The sequence below is a fragment of the Octopus bimaculoides genome, chromosome 4, assembly GCF_001194135.2.
Source record: "Octopus bimaculoides isolate UCB-OBI-ISO-001 chromosome 4, ASM119413v2, whole genome shotgun sequence".
Lineage (NCBI taxonomy): Eukaryota > Metazoa > Mollusca > Cephalopoda > Octopoda > Octopodidae > Octopus > Octopus bimaculoides.
In genome coordinates, this window is record NC_068984.1 from 58,598,978 (window position 1) to 58,625,310 (window position 26,333).

Consider the following 26,333-nt stretch of genomic DNA (forward strand, 5'->3'; position numbering starts at 1 on the left):
ATATACACATACATATATATATATATACACACACATGCACACATATATTTATGTATATGAATTTGTGTGTAAGTATATGAGTATGTCCCAGACCGGATGTTGTGTGTGTTTATTGAGCGAAAACACCTAAAGCTCCACGAGACTCTGGTAGGGGGTGGTGACGACCCCTGCTGTACTCTTTTGCCCCAACTTTCTCTCACTCTTTCTTCCTGTTTCTTGAGTAAAAACCTGCAATGGACTGGCATCCCGTCCAGCTAGCGGATAACACATATGCCATGGAAACCAGGAAACTGGCCCATGCTCCACAAGGGGCTAAGAGGATTTCCAATATGTACATGTGTGTGTGTGTCTGTGAATGTGTACATGTGTGTGCATGCATGCGTGCGAAGCAATCCTTACATTTTGTGTGCTCTAGCAAGACGCCATTTGAACAATATGGTGATGTCATGTTTACATTCCTTGTGAACATAACACCCTGTAACTTTGCATTTGTGAAGTTCTTTACATGAGAAACAAATAAGGTTTAGCGATAAGAAAGCCATTTGGCTGTAAAAAAACTGCCTCAGTATATCTTTGCCCAACCTATACCAGCTTAGAAAAGCGTACATCTAATAAATGAACAAAAGTTTACTTACACCTTACGTAACTTTGGAAGTCCTTCAAAAACTCCAGCAAGTAATGTTTTAATGGAATTATTTTGCAAATATCTGCAAAGAAATAAAATAAAAAGGAAATCATCAAATATTTTCTCAAAGAGTATGAGATAGAAATGGATTTTTTTGAAAGAGATTTGAAATGAAATTGATATTTTTTATTGGTCTGAAGAATAGTAGTCCTTTGTGAGTTCTTCTAGACTGGAAGATGCTCTTATCAAAGGCTTGCTCTGATTTCTAGCTACAAAATAGGCTCCATTAAAGACATCTAATGGCCATATGTGTCAATAAGGGAACCTCATATGGGTACAACCTGTTAGAAATAGCAACCAAATTTCCTGAAGTCACATCTTACTGTCTCAAAAAGCAAGGGCATGTCAATAAGAGAGCCTCATATGGTCACATGGTCTGTTAGAAACAGCAACAAAATTTCCTAAAGATAAACCACTTTTGTGGGTCCTGTCTGGAAGGCTGACTGAAAGCAAACCTTCAGTAACAGCTCAATAGTCTAATGTGTAATAGGACAGTTTACCATGGACAATACAATTCCTCTGATGTAAGCAGTGGAAGCACAGTGTGCAATGCTGAAGTAATTTCCTCCAGCTGGAAAAAGCTGCGACAAAAAAGTCAACAAAGACAGAGATGTAGCAATGTGAGGAACAAGAGGTTCTGTCACCCCCAGGTGCAGATGTGAAAGGTCTTAAAATTTCCTCTAGCTTATGCTTGTTAACCAAGAAGAAAGTGCCAAAATTTTCTTTGAACCCATGTGCTGAGAACCCTTGCTACATCACTGAATAAAAGGGTTTCCACATGGTTGTTCAAACAGCTAGAAATAGTAACCAATTCTGCTGTACATCATACCCTATTATCTTAGAAAATTAAAGACAGATTGAAAAATACAGTGCTAGATACAAATGTCTGAAAAAAAACTGAGGATATTCACAGCTGGAATATGTTTGACCAATATTCTATTTGGTCAGAACTAATCTTGGACTAAACAAAAAAAAAAAGCAACCTCTAATAAATCATTGTCTTACCCAATAGTAGATTTACCTATCATCCAAAAAACTCAATAGAAACTCTAACTAAACACCAGTTCTACAGTTCCTGTAATATAAGAAATGGTTTGCTTAGAACGGGTATGAGTAATATTTTTCCCAAAATTGGCCACATGAGACATGGACCATCATCAGACAAGCCACACTACTAAAAGATTCAAGGTAATTTTTCATTGGTGTGCCATTCAGAAAGTTCCATGGACCATGGCTTGCCCATTACTTGCTTAGAACCAAGACATATAGATATTTAATCAACTTTGAACTGTGACCCTGAGAATCATCCTCAATATATGCAGGGTTTTTTAAAAATGCTTTAAGAGGCATCTTTAATGCTGTGAATTCACTGCTATATGTGTGTACTTAGAAACATGTGGCAGCAAAGTAAGATATGAAAGTATTAAAAAGGTGAAAACTTAGTGTGAAATAATTGAGGATTCAGAAAATGTATCACATTTTCTGGCATACAAGTTGACATAGCATATGTACTATAAACATTCAAACATCATCACTGTCTTTCCAAGTCCTGCTGCATTTCATATGGAGTTTTTGGTCCTCCAAACTTGTCTTGGTGAATAAGCTGACCTATGTTTTTTGACTGAAAATTTTGATCAGAAAAAATTCAACTTTTATGCTAGAAAATATGGTATAAAAGATATATATATATACATAAAATTGAAATGAAGTGTTATATAACTTACAATTGTTCCAGATTTCTGAGTTCATTGAAAGCACCAGGTTGAATTGTCGTAATTCTGTTGTGATATAAATACCTTCAGAAAAAAGCAAAAGCAAAAATTTTTAAATCATTTATAAAGGACTGATTGTACTACAGTCTGGACTGCATTGTAATGGTTTCTGTACTCTGGTGATATTTGTACTATAATCTCACTTTACAGCCATGTAGTTTGGGGTTCAGTTCAGTCCCACCACACAACACCTTGGGCAAGTGTCTTTTACTATAGCCCAAGGCCAATCAATGCTTTGTGGGTGAATTTGGTGGATGAAAACTGTGTGGAAGCCCATTGTGTATGTGTGTGTGTGCATATATATATATATGTCTGTGTGTGTGTGTGTTTGTGCTTATGTCTGTAAACACTCCCACCCACTGCTTGAAAACCAGTGTTGGTTTATTTACATTTATGTAACTCATGGTTCAGCAGAAGTGGTCAATAGAAAAAGTAACTGGCTTAAGAAACAAAAAAAAAAATAATAAAACATAAGTACTAGGGGCATTTTATTGAACTAAAACCCTTCAAGGAGGCTCCTCCACCAAAGGGTCATAGTCCATTAGTCCAATGAATGAAAGACATTAAAAATAAAGTTATATATATATATATATATATATATATATATTATTTAATGGGCACACATATATATATGTAGGTGTGTGTGTATGTGTGTGTGTATGTGTGTGTGAGTGTGTTTCATTATACACACATATAATATTTAAAAATTAATAAGAAACTTAGAAACAACAGACAATTGATAACATTGTTTTTAGTTTTATGCTTGATAAGAATGCAATAGAACATCATCATCATCATCATCATTTCTTAGTGTCTGTTCTCCATGCTGGCATGGGTTGGATGATTTGATGGGGGCTGCCCAGCTAGGGAGATGTGTGGGCTCCATGTGTCTGTTTTGGTGTGGTTTCTATTGATGGATGCCCTTCCTAATGCCAACCACTTTACAGAGTATAGTGTGTGCCTTTATGTGGTACCAACCTGGATCTCAACAATGGTATTAAAACAGCAACTTTTGAGCTGCATTTTCATCTTGGAGAAGAGACGGAAGTCCACAGGTGTTAAATCTGGTGAACAGGGTAGGTGTGGAAGTGATACTATGTTGTTTTTGGCTACAAACTCACAAATGAGGAGAGCTTGGTGACAGGATGAATTGTCGTCGTGATTCTTCATGCTCCACAGATCCGGTTGCTTTCACCGAATGTCTTCCCTCAAATACTTCAAAATGTCATTCATTGTCCTCCAATGATCCCCATGCACAAGCTGATGAATTTCCTCCACATTTCTAGGAGTGATGCTCATGGCAGGTCTTCCAGATCGGTCATCGTCTTCCATTTTGAAGCCCTCCCCACCTGCCACTCAAAATATTGCATATGACCCATTGCCTCATCCTTGTAAGCTTGCTGAAGCATGCTCAATATCCCCTGTTGCAGATTTCCCATGTTTGACACAAAATTTCAAGTTGGGTCTTTGTTCCAACTTCCTGTCCATGACAAAAGTCATAGACTACAGTATACACATGAATACAAAAACACAAATTTCACAACTTACAAAGTAAACACAACAATGTCACTCAGCACACTGCCTCATGAAGGTCACTGCTAAGTGTCACTGTGTATACAACTGTGTGCTGCCATCTGTTGACGTGCTACAGAACTGGTCCAGGAACCTTTTGATACCATCTTGTAGTGTGTGGTGAAGAAACTGTTGTCTAAATTATGCAAAAAACACTGACATCTCATTTTAACAGATATATTTACCAAAATTACATAAAAATATCTTGAAATACTAATGAGTGAGTTTATTCAGTAAAACCACCATTGGCTTCAACCACAGCTGCCAGATGACTTCGGAATCTCCTGCATCTCTTCTGGACAGTCTCCTTGTTTAAGTTGGTGAATGCTGCCATAAACCTTGCCTTCATGGTGTTACAAGGAATTTTTGTTGGTCTCTCGCTCAACCGTGCCCCACAGTTGACTCAAAGGGTCGCAATCTGGAGAGTTAGGGGGCTAGATTTTAGGGGTGATGTGGTCACAGAAATTGTCTGACAGCCATGACTGGGTTCTCCTGCTTGTGTGGCATGGTGCAGAGTTCTGTTGCCAGACATAGGGTTTTCCAGCAGCCACCCTCTTGACCAAGGATAGCACTACCTCCTCCTTGATGTAGGCCTCCATGTTGAGTCTGAGGCTGTGTGAGAAGATGAATGGAGGTATAACATCGCCATCACTAGTGATCACTCCAAACACCATGATGTTGACTGGCTGTTTGATTTTTATCACTCTCAGTACATGTCCTCAGATTTTCACTGCCCTCAGATTGACACCCAAACACTCTGGAATGTTCATATTGGAGCTTCCAGTGTGAATGTCAAGCAGTACATGTTGTTTCCAAATTTCTGGCAGAGAGAATTGCATCATGGTGCTGTTTTTCTCACAGACAGTACTGAACTGACTCTACTATACTGTGTAGTTGACAAAATCAAAAACAAACAATGCATATGCATGAAATAAAAAATATAAAATGGTGACAATTTATCCATTGCACCCTTTATATATATACACACACACACACCATATATACACACACACACCATATACACACACACACACCATATATACACACACACACCATATACACACATGTCACTAACAAGCTAAATTACTTAAATATGGATATTAAAAGAAAATATTTATATAATTTCTATTTATAGTCATATTATACCTATTATTAATTATTTATGTTTGTGTTTAATATAGCCATGGAATACTGACAAGAGTGTCATAATTTCAGACTTCACTACCCTTGTGTTGTGCAGCTGACGAAAACCCTTGACAGTGTTTCATCCAATCAGTCTGATAGAGCAAAATGCATTCACCCTCAACTACTATATAAATATATCATCCATCTGATCCCATGCAAGTATGGATAAGTGAATATTAGATGGTGATGATAGTGATGAAGATGATGATAACGACGATGATGATATGCGTAAAAACAAATATTAATATTAGGCATAGGAGTGGATATGTGGTAAAAAGCTTGCCTCCCAGCCACATGGTTCTGGGCTCAGTCCCATTGTGTGCCACTTTGGGCAAGTGTCTTCTACTATAGCCTTGGGCTGACCAAGGCCTTGCAAGTACATTTGGTAGATGGAAACTGATAGAGGCCCTGTGTGTGTGTGTGTGTGTGTGTGTGTGTGTGTGTGTGTGTGTGTGTGTGTGTGTGTGTGTGCGCGTGCGTGCGTGCGTGTGTGTGTTTTGCCAAGGGTAGCTCAACAAAGACCGCAAAGATCTGAAATCCAAAGGCAAGGATCTAAGAGTTAATAAATCTCTGCCATTTCAATCTGCCAAATTTAACTTGCTACTTGAAGCTATGGTAGAAGTCTGAGATCCCTGCCTTGCTGTGGGATCAAACTCAGAACTATGCAGTTATGAAGTGAACTTCTTAACCACACCCTCTTGCATTTAATAATTAGTGACACAGAATTAAGAAGAAAATAATGTTAAGAAAATAATGAGACAATCTGACACATTACATTTTCCAATGATTCGTCACTTCTTCTTTGTATCAGATATTAAAACTGATCAATAAGTGCAAAGCAAGAAATAAGAAAACCTCTTTAACTCTTTAGCATTCAGTAAGTGTTACTTCCTACTTGCTTCTATCTAGAAATCAAAGGAAATGACTACTATTTCTTTCAAACTTTGCTTTTATAACCTGGACATCAATGTTTCCAAACTGACCTATTTTCTATTACAAATTCAGCCCTGAGCTGCTGAAACAGAAATATCATTATAGTAAATATTTTACTCAATACCACAGATTTGCTTGTCAGTTGCTTGACCTTCACCACTTGAGCATGTCCCTTAGTGGCTGACAATACGTGCATCTCCGATCATGAGCAAGAGTAGTGGGGGAACATCATTGCCATGTATTGAGAGGGATTCTTTGAGGTTTGAATAAATGTAAGAAAAGCAATATTTGAAGGAAATATTAGCTATTTTTCATACCTTCCAGGGGTAACAAAATAGGAAATAACAATTACTACCCAAGGACAAAAGTCATGTTACACAGTGTAATACTTATTAATTTACATCATTTCAAGTTAATCATGTATTACCTTGTATATTTGATATTTTGACGATGTGACGATTTATTTTTAGAATGACATTGTAGGGTAGGTGTAAGAGGATGGATTCGGCTAATTTGAACATAAAACAGATAAAAATTTGGTGTCTGATATGGCCACTTTAAATGCTAAAGGATTAATGTACAAAATAACTACAGAAGAAATTGGTTTTACTTACAATTCTCGAAGAGAAGGTAATCCGACAAAAGCATTTCTGGTGAGGACATCAATTTCATTATGATTCAATAACCTGGACAAAGAAATGGTAAATTTGTTAGCTCTAACAGAGAATGATAAAAGTCTGTGTGACTGTTAGCTGTTTTTGTTCAAATGAAAATTTAGATGATTGGTTTCATATATTTCCCAGTTTAATGCCAACAACTGATCTTTAGGTGCCTGCAGTAGACAGTAGAATCCTCCCAAGGGCTACTAGTATAGTCATGAGGACAACCAAAGCTTTGTGAGTAGATTTGGTAGATGGCAACTGAAACAAGCTTGCCATATGTGTGTGTGCGTGTGTGCGCGTGTGCGTGCATATGTGTGTGTGTCCCACCACTGCTTGATCACTGGAGTTGGTTTGTTTATGTCCTCATAACTTAGTGGTTTGGAAAAAGAGCCTGTTAGAGCCAAGCTTTAGAAAATAAGCACTGAACTCTTCAAGGTGGTGCCCCAGCATGATCACAGTCCAATAACTGAAACAAACCAAAGAAAAAATAAAAAATAAAAGATATCCTGCGTTTTGTGAGAAATGGTGTTGTTGGTTTCAGGTTTCTGAATGGCCAGTCACTGACTCATTGCATTTATATGATGAAGAGAGTGGCAAGGGCGTGATTGCAACTTGAGCAGAATAATTCATTTTGTTTAATGCACCAGTTAATTAACAACTTTCTTATTGAAAAGTATACCTTTCACATCACAAACACATTCACACACACACACACACACACACACACACACACACACACACACACGCACGCACGCACATTCACATACATATATCAATGTATGGGTGATAATTTATAGCTACATTTACATTTGAGAAACTTTGTAAGGCATGGCTGTGTTTTAAAAAGTTTGCTTCCCAAACACATGGTTCCAGGTTCAGTCCAACTGTATGGCACCTTGGGTAAGTGCCTTCTACTATAACCTTGGATCAACCAAAGCCTTGTGAGTGAATTTGGGAGACAGAAACTGAAAGAAGCCTGTCATATATATATATATACACACACACACACACATATATATATATATATATATATGTATATATATATATATATACACACACACACATATATATATATATATTATGTGTGTGTGTGTGTTTATCCTCCACCACCACTACTTAACAACCAATGTAGTGTATCTATGTCTCTGTAACATAGTGGTTCAGCAAAGGTGATCGATAGAATAAGTACTAGGCATTAAAAAAATATATCCTGGGGTTCATTTGTTTGACTAAAACCTTTCAAGGTCGTGCCCCAGCATGGCCACAATTAAATAACTGAAACAAGCAAAAGATATAAGATAAAAGACACATAAGCACCCCTCCCCTCACATGCATGCCATATATAACACATACCATAGGTTTCTGTAAAATTTCTATTTATCAAATATACAAAAGCATTGGTCAACTCAAAGCGCTGATAGAAGATATTCTCATCATTTTAGGGTTATCTAGAAAGAACTAATGTCCTATGTATTCTTTATTTAATATGTGATTTGAGGGAGATTTGGCTGCTATTTCTAGCAGATTCAGTAACTGAACAGAGCAAAAGGAGGAAATGTTTTTTAGAACTAGAGGTGAATTGCAAGAGTTTAAAAACCTGCGATACATCTGTACTGAGAAAACTAATGAATCTTCCATTTTACAGATTCACAGGTACCTCTCTATACACACACACACTCACATACACATATATACATAGACTCATACATACACACAGACATACACTTGCAAATAAATTAGTTGGCTGGTATGGTTGCTATGTTGCATTTGCAAATATTTCCATACCATCCATCTCTGATGAGCGTGGTTATTAGATAATCACCTGATTTCCTGATGTGTGAAACCAATTGGTCAGCTCAGCTGTAGTGGATCTATAATACAGTACACTATTATTAATGTACCCATTCTACTGATAAATCCGAGGTGGTATCAAAAAGTTTCTGAACTAGTTATGTTTAATTTATTTACTTTAGTTTTAACATCATCTCTTCCAAAATAGCCACCTTGCACAGCAATTCACTGGTCCCAGCATTCCTGCGACTTAGAATCTTGCCTGAAAGTCGTTTCCATGAGTGGAGGACCTTCTGCGCTTTGCTCTTGATCTCAACAATGGAATTAAAATGGTGACTTTTGAGCTGCATTTTCATTTTGGGAAAGAGATGAAAGTTTGCAGGTGCTAAATCTGGTGAATAGGGCAGGTGCAGAAGTGATACCATGTTGTTTTTGGTAAGAAACACATGAGTGAGGAGAGCTCAGTGACAGGGTGCGTTGCCGTGAAGAATCCAATTCTTCACACTCCACAGATCCAGTTGCTTTCACTCAATGTCCTCCTTTAAACACTTCAAAACATCATTGATTACATGGGTCAAAAAAAAAAATTTTGAAATGGTCTGGAGACACCAAACATCTTTTTTTAGCTAATTTGAAGGCACTGAATCTGAAAATGACCTTACTTTTTCTTGGTTAGCTACTGTTTTTGCTGCACAGAAATGCCTCATTTTTGGGAAAAAAAGCATTTTTCATTTGTTTTCTGCATATTTAATATTGATCGATGGTAATATTTCTCAAAGTAAAATCGTAGAAACCGCTCAATTCATATTTAAACCAACAAACATTGGTTTGCTTATTGGGGAATACTATTTTTGCAATAACATCAGATCCTAAGTCTTTGAAGATAACATGATTGAATATACCAAGACCAACAAATATTTTCATCAAATCATTAAATAAACTAACAGCTGAAATATAACCTTTGTGAACATAAAAACTATGGTAAAAAATTTCTCTTTCTTGATTGTTTATCATGTTCAATGTTATTTAAGTCCCTTTTGGTACTCCAGCAGTAGTCAGCCATCTGACTACTGTCATTTGTCCCACCGTCCCTGGTAGCACTCTTCCATTGTTTTGATATCCTGATGGAATCATTCTCGTTACTCATCACTCACATCGCCGCAATTATCTGGAAATCTATCTAGATGGCTATGTAAAAAAATGAACCTTAATACTCATATTAGTGCATATGTCCTGTAGACTTTTCAACAGCTTTTCCACTAACTCCTTGTAATTCTCGGCCCGGCAATTGCCTAAGAAGTTTTTCACCACGTCAAAAAACGATGTCCAAGCTCGTAATTCCAAGTCATTCGTTGAATTAACAAATTCATCATCCTTAATGAGTTTCCTGATATCAGGACCATCAAACAATCCTGCTTTGAGTTTTTGACTTTGAACTATCAATGAACAATCTCCATTCATCAGGATCGTATTTGTAGATGTCTAGTCAAAGAAGAATGCTTTCAACGTCATTGCAATGAACAAGATCCATGTTCTCATTAAGGAATGGTACAAATTTGGCATCCCTATTTTGATAGAATGTTACCTTTGTACTTTTACAAACAGGTGTTTTTCATTGAGCCTAGAGGCCAAAAGTTCTGATTCTTTGCTTAGATTTAAGTCAAGAACCGAATCATTCAGATCATTTTGGTTAAACGGCTCTGGCACGGTTTCAGGAACATAGTCAGGATCATTTTCGCTGTGTCTCTCATTTACATCAGTATCAGATGCGTCACTTTCAACAAGTTTCAACAAATTTTCATGAAAAACTGGGATTGGCAAATCATATGAATGTGGCACTGGTCGAATAGCAGAATGAAGACTAGGATAGTTGATAGATCTGTGTTTCTTTTGATTCAGTCCTGCAACACTAACTGAGCAGAAATAACATTCATCTGAGTGGCTCTTTGGCTCATGCCAGATCATAGGAATAGCGAATCTCAGTGATTTTCAAGTACTTGAAGTCCACTGTCTCATGTGTTCCAAACATGTCTTGCAAACAATGTGAGGGGCCTATGATTTGTCCTGATCACCAAGCTCGACGTGAAAGTAAGCACAATAGGCTTCCTTGTAAAAGTTAGATATCGGTTTCCTGTTGGTTTTCAGTGTGAACTCACCGCGTGTATAGTAAAATAAGTTGGGATCATTTTTGCATCCCCTTGTTGAAACCATGTTATTTGATATCTATCTCTATGATTGAAAAAGAACATGAGTTGGTTGAGTATTTATATTACACTTTCTGTGTTCACATTTAGGTAATTTGATCTTTCCTAATGTCCTACAGAAAGACTTGTAAAACTGTCAATAACAAAAGACGGAAAGAGTCGTTACGCTGATTCTACTTCGTATCTTCGTAATCCCATAACATCTGCCTTGGAGGGCAGATGTTATGGTGAAACCATTTTCATGATGTTCATCATGTACAATGGAATAGGTGCATTCAATTGGGATGTTTTTTTTCCAGCTGTGAAAACAAAAGCTCTTAATGTGCTTGGTTTCCTTCCGTATCGAAGGGATAAAAGTGATGGGATAAATTTATGAATATCAAACAGAAGATTTTAGTGTTCCATTTTTTGATATCACCTTAATTATCAGGTTTACGAAAGTGTATTACTGATAAAGTTCATCAGTTAATTTGAATTTTGGCAATAAACTGGAAAAATTTGGTACTTCTATTTTAAAAGTTTTGACTTAGAAACACACTTTTCCTTATAAAAATAGTTTATTTCAGGTGGCTGACATAAATTGCTCGGCCTACCTGAAAATTCATGGGTTTCTACTAAATTTTGCAATCAGCCAAGATTGTAAATTGATCTTTTTTCCAAAAATGAGCAATTTCAGTACAGCAAAAACGGTAGCTAACCATGAAAAACTAAGGTCATTTTCAGAATCAGCACCATCATATTAACTAAAAAATACGTTTTGTTTCTTGGCACCAAAAATCGTGTTGACCAGTGTTATCCTCTGATGATCTTCATGCATAAGCTGATGATTTTCTCCAGATTTCTGGGGGTGACATTTGTGGCAGGTTTTCCAGATAATTCATCATCTTCTGGTGACATTCTTCTACTTTTAAAGCATCCATGCCACTTGAGACATTGTGTATGACCTATTGGCTCATCACCATAAGCTTGCCGAAGCATGCTCAATGTCCCTGTAGCAGACTTCCCGAGTTTAATGCAAAATTTGACGCTGGCTGTTTGTTTCATTTTCCTGTCCATGACAAAAATCGCAGGCTACAGCATACATGTGACCACAAAAACACAAATTTTATAACTTACTAAGTAAACACAGTGATGTCGCACAGTACACTGCCTCATGAAGGTCACTGCTAGCTCTCACTTCAACACACAATCATGTGCTGCCATCTGTTGGCATGCTACAGATCTGGTCTGAGAAATTTTTGATACCACCTTGTATATGAGTGCCTAATTTTTTCTGACTCATGGTTTTGCATATTTGAGCATGAAGGTTTGCTTGGAAGCACAAGGTACGATATATAGATTTGCCAGTTTACTGTTTTCACAGCACAAAACTAATAGTAGCTTGTATTTAAGCTACTATGTATATTAAATGATATTTATCTCTCACAAGATGGAGTACTTCATTTATTGAACCCACCAATAATGTAACAGTAAACCACACACACACACACACACACACACACACACACGTGTGTGTGTGTGGTGAGCTGGCAAAATCATTAGGGCACTGGACAAAATTCTTTGTGACATTTCTTAATTTTTGGGGGCTTTATGTTCTGAGTTCAAATTCCACCATGGTTCACTTTACCCTTCATCCTTTCAGAGTCAACACAATATGTACTAGTTAAACACTGGGGGTGATGTAATCAACTAGTCCTTCCCAAAAATTTCAGGCCTTGTGCCTAGAGTAGAAAGGATCACCATTCAAATAAATAAGGCCTAGGATTGATTTGTTTGATTAAAACCCTTCATGGCAGTGCCCCAGCACAGTAGCAGCCAATGACTATAACAAATAAAAAATAAAAGATATAAGATATATACAAGTGTGTTCTCCTGAATATCACAATCTTTGTAGCCACAGTGACATGATAAAATGCACCCAGTCCATACTATGAGGCATACACAGCAATAAAACTGACTAATTTTCTCTGTGGCTATGTGTTTGCGTAAGATGATATTGGCTTTGACAAATGACAAGACCCAACCCATGTCAGTATGGTAAAACTGATATAAAATGACAATAAGGGAGTAGCTGTTGTTATGTTGTATTTGGAAGTATTTCCACTTACAAATTAACTTTACAGCTATTACTTGCAAATGAGTATGACGTAAGGCATGTATCATGCTTCCCCTAACCATTTTAGGTGTGTGTATGTAGTAAAAAACAGACACAGGCACTCATTTGGCCTGCCCACCCCACCCTTGACTTAGTGTTGGGGGGGGGGGGAGAAAGCTGCACAAGCACTCATTCAGCTGGTACCCATTTTGCAGTTGAGTGGACTAGAGCAATACAAAATCAAGAACCTTGTTAAGGGGACAATGCATCACTCAAACAAGGAATCAAAATCCACAACCTCATAACCACATGTGCAACATCTTCAACACTAACTCCCCCCTAAAACGCACCCCATCACACACACATACACACACACACACAATATGCTGGGAGGATTGCTACGTGATTAAAGTTTATTAAACTACAGAAGATTATTGTTTACTGCCACTACCAATGATTAGAAGTTGTAACAGAACAGAGTGAGAAGCCACTCCCAGGAAATAGAGGTTGCAGCTGAGAATTGCATGCAGGACATTGACAGCAACTAGATGACTGCAGCAGAAAACTACAGGTCACTGGTAATAACTAAGAGCTGCTGCACTCACAAACTCTAAACCACTCAAGAACCAGAGTCATTGTGAAGAGCTAAAATCCCATGTTTTCCAGGTAGACTACTTGCTTCATTGCATGATTTATTGCCATATCAATTGTTGTTGTATCACCCAGGGTAGAACTAATTAAGTAAAACTTATGATCAAGGGCATTCTATTCTTAACTACTCCATCTTTTTGTATATTTATGGCTACATTATCTATTGTGTGCAACCTGTTTTTTAGCTGCTATACTTGGTGTGTTGAACAAGCACATAGCGCATAAAAGATCTTTTGTTATCTTAATTGTCTTGTCAAATGGTTTTGTTTGACAAAAGTTTTGGTAAAATTGTTGATATATGTGTGCGTGCATGCACGGGTGTGTGTGTGTGTGTGTGTGTGTGTGTGTGTGTGAGATGTTCATAACAAGGGTCCTCAACCACCAGGTCACAAGTCATTACTGGGCCATGGAGCATTTGAAGGTTAATAACCTGGTTTCAAAACATTACATCTCCCTTTCCAATAATGAAAGAAACTACATCACCAATTTCGAACCAAAACCCAGCAACTATATATTATATATGCAATAATTAAAATGTGTATGATGCACTTGTGTGATCCCCTGGTCAATGGAAAAATGCTTATATAACATTGGTGTGTGGTGCAAAAAAAGGTTGGGAACAAATGTTCTATAGATAAACTGAATTGAAAAAAGAAAAACAATTTAAAACATATATATTAAAATAAATATGCCTTGAGTTGTTTTTTAATTAATGTTAGTCTACAGATCATTAAATTAGTTTATATTTCTCAAAATCTAGTTTATAGAACACTTTGGTGAAATTCTGCTTCACAATGCATCTCTGATGTATTTTGAGATGGACATATGCATGTATGCATAAATGTATATGTAAGTGTGCCTGTAAGCATGTGTACATGTATATGTATACAAGTGCTGCATGTTGCATGTATATTTGAGAGGAACAAAGAGTAAGGAAGTATGTGCATATAGGTATACAGGGTATCCTGAAATTAAGGCAACCAAAGTTTCAGGCTTTAATAACTATCAATGAATGTGATAGGATATGAAAATTATACATCATTATAAAAGATTAGTGTGTCTTTTTATTTCAGACTAAATAAATTCAGATTTATAAATTAAGTTATAGATTAAAATACAATCATAACTCTCTACAAAGGAGGTGAAAGTAATACAGCTATAGCGAAAAAGCTTAAAATTAACCAAACAACAGCCTGGGAAATTGTCAGGAAATTTCAAGAGACTGGTTCCACAACCAATCAACCTGGAATTGGCTGAAAAGAAATGTGCAGATTCCTCAGTTTATCAAAAGTACCAGAGAAAAGTTATGGCAAAATCCTCATCATTCCATCAGAAAACTAGCAGCCACAGCAAAAATAAGCCAAACATCGATGTATCGAGTGCTGAAGAAGGATGTCAAGACCTACCCTTACAAGATGATCCACCATCATGAGCTCACACAGGATTATAAGGCTATGAGACTGGAGAGAAGTCATCTTATCCTGTGTCAGATTACTGAAGGCATGCTGCCCAACTTTGTGTTCACTGATGAAAAGAAATTTGACATCAAATGGACAATAAACCATTAGATTGATCGACTTTGGAGTGTATCTGGTTCAGTTGAGGGTGGACTCGTAAATCAACATCAAAATCCACAGTCATTTATGGTTTGGGTAGCTGTGACAACCACTGGAAGATCTCCCCTCGTTTTTGTGTCACGTGTGTGTTAAAATTAACACCCAGCAATACATTTAGTGACAAGCTGAATGAGTACTTTCAAGGCACACATTCAAGCCTCCAACAGGATTCAGCACCATCCCACAGCTCCAAACAGACACAACACTGGATTCAGAAAAACATTCTGTTGATCATAGTCAAGGATGTATGGACCTCAAGAAGTCCCGGCCTCAACCCATTGAATGTTTCTGTTTGGTCCACTTTGAAGATGAGAGTTTTGAGCACTCCTCATGCTTCACATGACATTCTGAAGGCAAAACTGCATCAGGAATGGGCTTCAATTCTGCAAGAACAGTTGCATGCCCTGTGTGAAGCATTTGCACCTAGACTTAAGGCTGATTCAAAACAGAGGAGGTCATGTTGAGTAAATGTGGTAGTGTCATAATTGTGTTTACTTTACCATTGCATTGCAACACTCGGACCCAAAATATAACAATATTTTGCTTTGGCAAAATTGGAATAAGTTGGTTGCCTTAATTTTAGGACACCCTGTAGACGTAAATTTTAAGTAGTGTCTGAATGTGTGAAATAAAGTGTATATGTATGTGTGTATGAGAGATAAATAAAATGTCTGCATATGAAACAATAATAGTTATAATGATAGAACAGGAATATGTGTGTATGATTGTATGTGTGTGACAATGTATATGAGAGAAGTTATGCAATAGAATATGTTCTTACATTAACACATATATGCATGATGTATCATGTATAACATATTAAAAATCTTAAGTGAAAACGAATAAGGCTATAAAAGACTTTTATGCCCTAAATTCACACAATCCTGGCATAGCAATTTTTCATATGTAATCGTCTAAGACTAAAACATAACAGTGTTACTCTCATAATAACCATTGAAGTGTTCTATTACAAAAGACTGTTATTTAAATCAACTCCACTAGTATTTCCCTTTTCTCTTAGAATTCCACCTACTTTTCATACACACACACACACACTCTCTCTCTCTCAAACACACAAAATAACAGGATGTGCTAAACCTAATGCATTCACAGTTGCATTTTTGTTTAGTTTGTCACAGCATGTTGTTTAGTGCATCTTTAATACACATTAGATTGATCACCGATTACAAATTTATCTCATCACACAGTAAATTTCATAGTAGAGTATGAAAATACACCATAAGGAAATATTGGTTTCAAACTTTGGCACAAAGCCAGCAATTTTGGGGAAGGAGTAAGTTGATTACATCAACCCCAATGCTTGACTGGTACTCATTTTTGTTGACCCTGAAAGGTAAAGTCAATCTCGATGAGATCTGAACTTGGAATGTAAAGACAGACAAAATACCGCTAAATTCTGCACAGCAAGCTAAAATTCTACCACCACACTGCCTTACCAAGTAAATATATTGGCTTCAGGTTTTGACACAAGGCCAATAATTTCAGAGAGAGAGTAAGTCAAGTACATTGACCCCAGTGCTTGACTGGTACTTATCTTATCAACCCCAAAGAGATGAAAGGCAAAGTTGACCTTGGTGGAATTTGAACTCAGAACATAAAGATGGATGAAATGCTGCTAAGCATTTTGCCCAGTGTGCTAATGATTCAGCCAACTTACTACCTTACCATAAAGAAATATTAGATTATTTAGAACAGATGGTTAGTAGTTAAATAAAGTGTAACACTAAAGTTACACTCAAGCAACACCTAGGATGTCTAGATGCTGCTGCCTAAATACCTGACTTTCTTTGTCATATACGAGGGTGTGCTAAGAAGTTTCTGGCTTTAAGGGTATTGTGAAAGGTCTGGTTGGAGGCCCAAAATTCTGAATTCTTTTACAGGGCTTAGAAAAATTGAAGGACTGCTGCAATAAGTGTGTGAGTCTGAGAGGGAAATAGAGGGAATCTAAGGTTGAATAAATTCATAATTAACTGAACCTCCTGTATTTTCTTTAACCCAAAGCCAAGAACTTTTCAGCATCCCCTTGAACACATGTGTATGTATGTATTTGTGTCAAAACGTTCAAAAGTCCTTCCTGGGCTATAAGGGTCACAAGGCCACCTGTGGTAAATATAATCCCCACATAAATGGGACATTGGTTCATTGCAATATTACTCATTTTTGCCAGCTGAGTGGACTGGAGCAATGTGAAATGAAGTGGTTTGCTTAAGAACTCAAAGTACTGTATAGTCTAAGAATTGAAACCGCAATCTTATGATCATGAATGCAAAATTCTAAACCATTGGTTCTCAACAATTATTTGCCAATGGGCCCCTTTGATTCTTGTTTTACTCTACTGGACCTCCATAGCCATTTGATGTATATAAAAAAAAAACTTACTGTATCTTTATGATTAAATATTATTAGGAATCATACACAAAAATTAAAATATTTTGTGTATTGTAGGAGTATAAGCAATATTTTGCATATAAATTTTAACAAAAATTTTTATATGAGCCCCTAAGGGCCATATGAACCCAGGATGAGAACCACTGTCCAAATCAATAAACCATGTGCCTTTCACAGAAACACACACACATACGTGTGTGTGTGTGTGTGCATGTGTGTAGGGAAAATAGAATCTAAAGGGACAGTTGCTGGTCTGTGTTGTTAAAAATCATATTTATTTGGATAGAGTAAAATTATTTAAGTTGATATGTTGTAGTAAGGGGATGTTTCCAATGTTTCAGATAAAATTCTTCTTCAAAGGAGAGAAAACAATGGCACATCCTGTCAGAATGAGAAACACAACAAAGGGTCATTCTAGGGTGTTATTTAACAGAAATTTTAAAAAGCAGCACATGTTGCCTTGCAGAAACTGCTCAACTCTCTGGATTTTGTCAGCACTGTCTTGCAACAACATTGGTGCTATGATGTATCAATTCTTATTTTTCTCTCAGACAGCATTGGTGACATAAAGAAGTAAGACTTGCATGTGCAAGCAATTGCTGGTCTTCTATAAAAAAAAAAAATCATGCCCAGGCCTGCACCTTTAGAAGGAATTTCCAGGTGCAATCTCATAGTTTTCACAAGACATTAAACCAGGCATGTTTCACAAGACATATAAACCATGCAAATCCCAAAGCCGAACATCTTTTTAAGCAGTCTTGTGTAAACCAAAGTGCCAAGTATGTCCGATTATTGCTTCATACAGAAGTAAGGTGGATATCAAGTGGAAATAGCTTAAAAAGGTTCAAGGAATTATTTGATCATCTTAACATTTACTCAGTGATAAATGTGAAGCGAAAATGCTGTCAACAATGGATGGAAAAGCATTTGTCAGTTATTTGACAGACATCTTCGAGAAACTTGGAAACTTGAATAAACAACTCCAAGGTGCAAACATGACGCTTGTTGGTGTGGAAGCAAAGATTTTTGGATTTAATATGTCAAAAAGATGTTTCCAAAAGAAATTTCAGTTAATTATACTGGTTGAGTAAATGTGAGATAACGAATGATGCTGCCACCATAATTATTGACCACTTGAATACTCAATAAAGGACTTCAATGACAGATTTTGTGAAGGCAATGAATTTTTCCTCTTGGTTAACTCAACCACTGCTGATTGACGTTTCTGATGCTGCAGTTTAATACCATGAAGAGTTATCAGAATCGCGTCATGATGAATCAGTGAAGACTTTGTTTAAATTGAAAGGGACAAATATGTGGCTATGTGACGAGAAGAAAACTATTGACTCATTTTCCTTCGTCTTGTTTGGTCAAATGTGGATTCAGTGCAGTTGATAATTTACTGGAAACCAAGAGAAACTGGCTTGAAATTACAAAATGTGGCAATTTACGGCTGAAGTTAACCAAATTGTCTTCTCAGATCAAGGATCTGTGCCATATACACTAGGCACACGGTTCTCACTAAATGAGTTGAGGTATCTGTTAGCCAGGTAATTGAATTAAAAATCGTATTTCTGTATTAAAAAAAACAAAAATGTCGATGGGCACCAAATTTTTTGTTATTAAAAAGTGAGGCACTGGAAAAAAAAAGTTGGAAAACACTGCTCTGAAACATAAGTACATTAAGTTCTTACAACTGGTTATTAGTATCACTATATCTAAGCAAAAGTATAATATAATATTATATATCTATTACGTTTCATCATTTACTTGTTTCAGTCATTAGACTGTGGCCACACTGGGGCACCACCTTGAAGAACTTTTAGTCAAATGAATCAGCCCCAGTTCTTATTTTCTTTTTTAAAGCCTGGTACTTATTATTTCAGTCTCTTTTGCTGAACTGCTAACACTCCAACAGTGGATGGGAAAACACAGACACAAAGACACACACACACACATATGCAACAGGCTTCTTACAGTTTCAGTTTACCAAATCCACTCATGAGACTTTGGTTAGCCCAAGGCTAAAGTTAAAAAAACACTTGTCCAAAGAGTCATGCAGTGAGACTGAACCCAGAACCAGGTAATTGGGAAGCAAACTTCTTACCACACAGCCACGTTTGTGTTTGCATCATTAAATATTATTTAATCAGTAAAGAAAAGTCATGACCCATTGTCTTCTAAGCTATCCAAGAAAAAGTTTAGTAACATTAAAAACGAGTATATGTTCAGTTTGAAAGCTACAAGTTAATTGTTTAAAACGTAGGCCAAGAGAAAGGATTGGTTGTACTTATTTAAGGACGAAGGCTAAAGAGGTACAAATAGTAAGCAAAGAAGTAACTGGGACCTATGTGTTTAGTTTGAGCTATATCAAGTCAGCAAATTGAAAGGACATCAGCCAAGTAATAGCAGTAGGATAAAAGGAGAAAGGACACAACTTGTTGATAAGAAAATGATTGAAAAGTAACTGGGATTAAGAGCTTATCTATAAAACAGGTTGATACATTAGACTGTTTAGAAATTATATGAGTTTTGGGAAGCATACTGAGTCAATTCATAATACTATGTAACAACATTTTTAGTTTTTCTTTGGTCTTCAATTAGTAAGTGCTATTTCTTATTTGCTTCTGTCTAGAAACCAAAGAAAATTATTACTATTCCTTTCAGCCTCTGTTTTTCTGACCTGAACACCAATGTTTTCAAACTGACCTATTTTCCATTACATTTCAGACAAATTCAACCCTGAGATGCTGAAGCAGAAATATCGTTATAGTAAATATTCTACTCAATACCACAGATTTGCTTGTCAAATATTTGATCTTTACCACTTGGGGATGTTCTTTGGTTGACAATTTGTACATCTCTGATCATGAGCAGGAGTAGTAAGGGAGCATCATCCCCATGTATTGAGAGGGATTTTTTGGGGTTTGAATAAATGTAACAAAAAGAAAGTTTGAAGGAAATATTAACCATTTTTCATACTTTCTAGGGGTAAGCAAATAGGAAATAACATTTGCTACCCAAGGACAAAAATCATGTTACACAGTGTAATGGATAATGGAAGGTCTCAAAGTGGTGGATGAAACATTATCCTATTCATAAATATAAAAATACATCCAGGAATTTCAAGGGATTCAAGGAAACTTAACAGTTAAGAGCTTAGCTGTAGTTTCATGGTGTTAAGCAAATGAGAGGCAGCTTTTCACTTGGAAAAGACGCCAATTCATTCCAAAGAAAAATCTCACATGGTCTTTGTTAAAACTAGACAAAATGAGATAATGTAGATATAAGGGCATTCTTTCTCTTGGAAAGAAAGAAAAAAAATTGTCTGCAATAAATTTGAACTCAAAGTCATGTGAGCTAGTTTTCCAATACTTAGCCATTTCACTTCTATTTGTCTCTTTTCTTAATTGATACAGATAACTGAAGAAAACATTGGGAATTGCATTTGTTTATAGAAGTGCTTGAGTGGTATTCTTATCAGTAAAAAACCAGATTTTTTCCAACGTAGTTCACAGAATCTAAAGGAATAAAATAGTTGCACCCTAATAAAATTTCAAGTTATATATTCCAACTTATATATAGTTCAGTATGGTACAGAACATTTGTTTTTTTTATATTTGTTTTGTTTCTTGTTTATTTTTTATTGTAGTGTGCTCTTTATTTCTTTCTTCCTTTCTTTTAATTTCTAGAAAACTATTAGAGTTTCAAATTCTCATAGATAACTTTCACAATTATACTTCAGGCATGAATACTAGACCTACATCGAGTAGTAGTAGTAGTAGTAGTAGTAGTAGTAGTAGTAGTAGTAGTAGTAGTAGTGGCATTGGTGGTGGTGGTGGTATTAGTGGAAGCATGGAATATATTACATGAAATACCATATATTACTCTATGTTGAGTATATCAATTTAAAGTAAACCAAGTCTGCTGCTATGTACTGGATGTGTAGGCTATATATACACAAATGTGTATGTATGTGTGTGTGTATTTATATATATGTATATGTGTGTGTATATATATATATATATATATATATATATATATATATATATATACATATATATGTGTGTGTGTATATATATATATACATATATATATGTGTGTGTGTGTGTATATATATATATATATATATATACATATACACACATACACACACATGCATGCATATATACATACATACATACATACATGCATACATGCATGCATACATGCATACATACTTACATGCATACATACATACATGCATACATACATACATACATACATACACACACACACAGCAAACTTCATGCACATGCAATAGCTACACATATGTGTATATCACATATGCATGTATGTATTAGTTTACATTTTGTTTTGATTTCAAACTAAAATTCCATTCAGCGACAGCATGTGTTTATAACCTTTCAAAGAATTTTTAAGTGCTGAAGTTCTTAATAACTTTATGAAAGTTTGTTATAAGTAAGTCTTTAACTTCTTACAGAGGCTCATTAACAAATAAATACCAGTCTTTATCTTGCAACATCAATATGCAGCTGTTATTCAGGAGGAATCTTGACCACATTAACCTAACCTACCTAAAAAAGCCCATAAGCAGCAAGTTAGCACAGTTGTTAGAGTATCAAAATAAATGCTTTGCATTAGTTATCTCAGTTTCTTGCATTCAGAGTTCAAATCCTGCCATGATCAGCTTTAGTTTTCACCTTTCTGAGGTTGAAAAAAATAAGATGTGTTAAGGTGATGGACTGGTGAAATTATTACAGTATTCGACGAGGTGTCATGTACTATTTGTTCCAGTACTTTGCATTCTGAGCTCAAATCGTACAGCGACTTAATTAGGTTGGTAGATGCAATCTGTTGCTTAGTTTGACTCTACCACCTGACTCATGAGTTCCTTTAGCAGTGTGCAATCAGTTACAATTAGGGCTCTAGTATGAGGATACATTCCTCATTCCCTCTCTCTCACTAGTGTCAGTGACCCTATGAAGAGTCATAAGCATTGCCCCTCCCTCCAGAATGAATAGTAAAAAACAAAAAACTCCAGACTGTTGCTGCTGCTGTCAATGTTTTAATGTCAACTTTTCCATGCTGCATTGATTGGACTAAGTTTATTAAGGCAGATCTTTGTTATGTTGCCATCCTTCATTTGTTTCCAAGCAAGGCAATACTTCTCATAGCCAGAAATGTACAATATTACTTGTGTGATGGTGGCAGTCATTTACAATTATCACATTGGTAACAGATCGATTCTGATTTGGGCTCCTTGCAGTCCTTGATCATGTGTGGTTCATGATATCTGAAGCAATACCTCTTCAAAGGACGTATTCATTCTCTTTCCCCTTCCAACCTCATGGTGCTCTCAGTTTACCATCTTATTGGACCTTTCCCCACTACAGCCACTGCTACAAAGCTTTGTGGCCAATTTGTCCATTAACATTCTGGCTTGAGTCACAAAATACCTCATAACCATGATCTTGATGTCTAATAACTGCTGTAATTCTATTGACTTGTGATCAGGGAAACCAGTCTGATTGTTCTCTTCAGCTGTTCTCCAGTGTATTCAGCCAATCTCTGCAACCTTCTGATATTGTTGAGAAACACATCCAGTCGTTCCCCATTCCATCTTGTTCTTTCTAGCCTACTATAAACCATAAATGCTTCCTCCATAAATGCTTTTTTTAAATCTGGTTTCTATTCTTCCTGGATCTAGCTGGGCTTCTTCATTCATTTCTAGGTACAATGCCAACTATAGATATAATGGCATAAAACTTGCCCAGTCGCTAATCTCCAGCAGATTTGTGACCAACCTAACCTTCTTCACACAATCAACCACATCTTCCTCACCACTAAATGGTTTTATCACATTGCTAATGATTTTTACCTTGCCTGACATATTCACTTGCTTCTGAGCCAAAACAGATTGTAGCAAGTATTGAATGGACCAAGGGAAAAACAATTTTTACATAAACTTCAAGAGAAAGAATCAACAGGTTACATCACAAGAAGGAAACAGGGAGAACACTTCACTCCACATGGAGATCACTATCTTTCCTTGTCACTTCCACACATGGCACACTCACAATACTTGCTTCCAATGAGAAATGGGAGGGATCCTACATACAACTCATCACCTCCATTCCCCACCACTCTCACTATTTCAGCTCATAACATTACAACAACAATAGCAAAACAACAACAAAACAGAAGGAAGAAAGAAGAGACAAAAAAGAAAGGTCTTAAGATAGGAAAAAGAAGGTTCAAAAATATACTTACAGTGTTTCCAGAAACTTCAGATTTGAAAATGTACCAATAGCAATATTTTTTATTTTGTTTGATCGAAGATCCCTGAAGAATAAAGAAGTAAAAAAGGAAGAAATTATTACATGAATAAAACTTATTGTGGAATTACAAGGGATATTGTTTAAACACAGCTAAGTGACACTATGTTTAACCCATGCTTGGGTTCATATTTAACCTATGTTTAACCCATACTTGGGTTCACTAGCAAATTAAGGTTGCCTTACAGTAAATATGCAACATAGTTTATACAGTACAGTTCAAGGTTGTAAGCAACAGAAGTACAGGATAACTGGTAAGTATTTAGCTCATATGCTATTCATGGCTCAAATCTTCAGATAGGGACGTACCAGCAATAGAGTAACACTTCACCTTCCAGTGAATTTATTTTTCTTCCAGTTAAAAGAGAAAGTACACCATTTGATTTCCACCAACCTGAATTTACTCCCTTTAACTTGGCATAGTTTAGTTACATTGATATGGTTGTAGTTTTCTTTCTTTATAAGTTAAACTGCATCCTGTATATTAACTTCACATATTTCCAGGTCATTAGATCACCACTGATTTTCCTTAGAATCATACATAAATGAGTATAGTAAACTCATCCAACATGTTCATATGTTCAGAAACAATTAGCAGTTCATATAAGGTAGGCACATGCAATACCTTATTACATACAAAATCTTACTTATCCCTTAGAAGATGACAGGGCTGATCAATCAACTGAAAAGTCAATTGACAAAGAAGATTGTATTAGTTCATTCAATTTCCTACAAGAATAGATATAGTTTTATATATGTAAATATCTACTTTTTATTTTATAATTTTTTTTTTTTTTGAAAAATAAGTGCATGTAGGGCTTGGGAAAAAGGTTCCATCTTTTTGGCACTGAAATTCCAAATGAGGCTCTGTCTGCAAAGGGTTAAAAAATCTCACTAAAACCTAAGTAATGACATTATCATTGGTATTAACTCATATCCAAGTAGTTAATCTGTAGTGTGTGATTCAACCTCTTCCCACTGATGGGTGTTAAGGGTACCAGTGCCTGAGGTGGCTCTTCAGGCAAGGGCAGTATAGAAAAGTTGGGGGCATTCATTGCAGGGACAGGTTGGCAAGGGACAAGGAAGTCTGAGTCACTCTTTGAATCTTCGATGTTTTATCCTTGCCTCATGACATTTGTTATTTTCCATCTGGTCCATTCCCTTGACAATGACATGCTGCCACTTTGGGTGATGCCTGGTGGTTGTCTCCCAGGCATTTGGATCAATGGACTGGCAGAGGAGAGTGACCTTGAGCTAATGACATCAATTCATACATAAAACAAATAGCATCCAAATGAAGGTCAGCTTCATAGTCCTAGAATCACATACATTACCTTCAACTAAACTACTAACAAATATGCTGAAATGTAAACTAATATGTTCTACAGAAGGTGGTTTAGGCATGGTAAGAAAATGTTAGTCTCAATTCTCAAGAAATAAAGTCCTCCACACTAAATACATAGAAAAACATCATTGATAAATTTGTTTAAACAGACCAAGTGTAAAAACTAATGCAAGTATTTGATTTGACATCAGCTAATTTTTTAACATTCATCCATCACCAAAGATTTAATACCCATCTATCACCAAAACCCTCTTCCATAAATCTATACAGATCACATCTAATCACACGTACAATATCAGACAAGCTCAAGACTATAGCACAGTCTAGACGTCCATTTTTACAGAACAACAATGAATTGAGTGTATATTCAACGTTTCCATGGATAGCTATAATTTTACAGAAGCATGCAAAATTGTAGACCTGTTTCTGCTAAATAAACTAAAACAGATAGACAAGACTATATGTGTATAGGAATGATAACACAATGCTTTTTAGAAGTTATAAATAATATACTGAGGTTAAAATGTCAAAATGTTTAACCTGAAGATAACAATAGGAACCAAATTGGTATCTACCAACTTCCTAATTGAAATAACTAACATTAGGTCGCAATGAACCCTATATAAACTTAACTACCAATATCGCAGCCATGGTCAATGCCAGTGTTGCATGTCCAGTCCATTTAAAAGTATCCTTGATGCGTCAGGCAATATGATATGCTTGAGAAGACCTGTTCAGTCATGTAAAACCAAAATTGTAGCTGTGGCCAGTGCTCCCTGTTCGGCTCCCATGCCAGTGACATGTAAAAAGCACCATCTGAATGTGGCTGATGCCAGTGCCCCCTGACTGGCTCCCATGCCGGTGGCACATAAAAAGCAACCACTACACTCTTGGAATGGTTGGCATTAGGAAGGGCATCCAGCTGTAAAAACATTGCCAGATCAGATTGGAGCCTGGCGCAGCTGCTGGCTTTCCAAACCTCAAGTAAACCGTCCAACACATGCCAGCATTGAAAACAGACGTTAAACCATGATGATGATGATGATCTGTGTGTGTATGTGTGTGTGCGTGCGTG

At 36.4% G+C, this 26,333-nt stretch overlaps 1 protein-coding gene across 1 annotated transcript in view; it reads right to left on the reverse strand.

Annotated features, from left to right (window-relative positions):
• The window catches only part of LOC106877351 (peroxidasin homolog), a 142,284-nt gene that overhangs the window by 68,779 nt on the left and 47,172 nt on the right, over positions 1-26,333 (reverse strand). Inside the window, exons 2-5 of the mRNA XM_052967102.1 lie at positions 23,849-23,920; positions 6,762-6,833; positions 2,410-2,481; positions 636-707 (exon numbers count right to left, since the gene is read on the reverse strand). Of these exons, the coding sequence (XP_052823062.1) occupies positions 636-707; positions 2,410-2,481; positions 6,762-6,833; positions 23,849-23,920 (288 nt within the window). The remainder of the gene's footprint in view (positions 1-635; positions 708-2,409; positions 2,482-6,761; positions 6,834-23,848; positions 23,921-26,333) is intronic.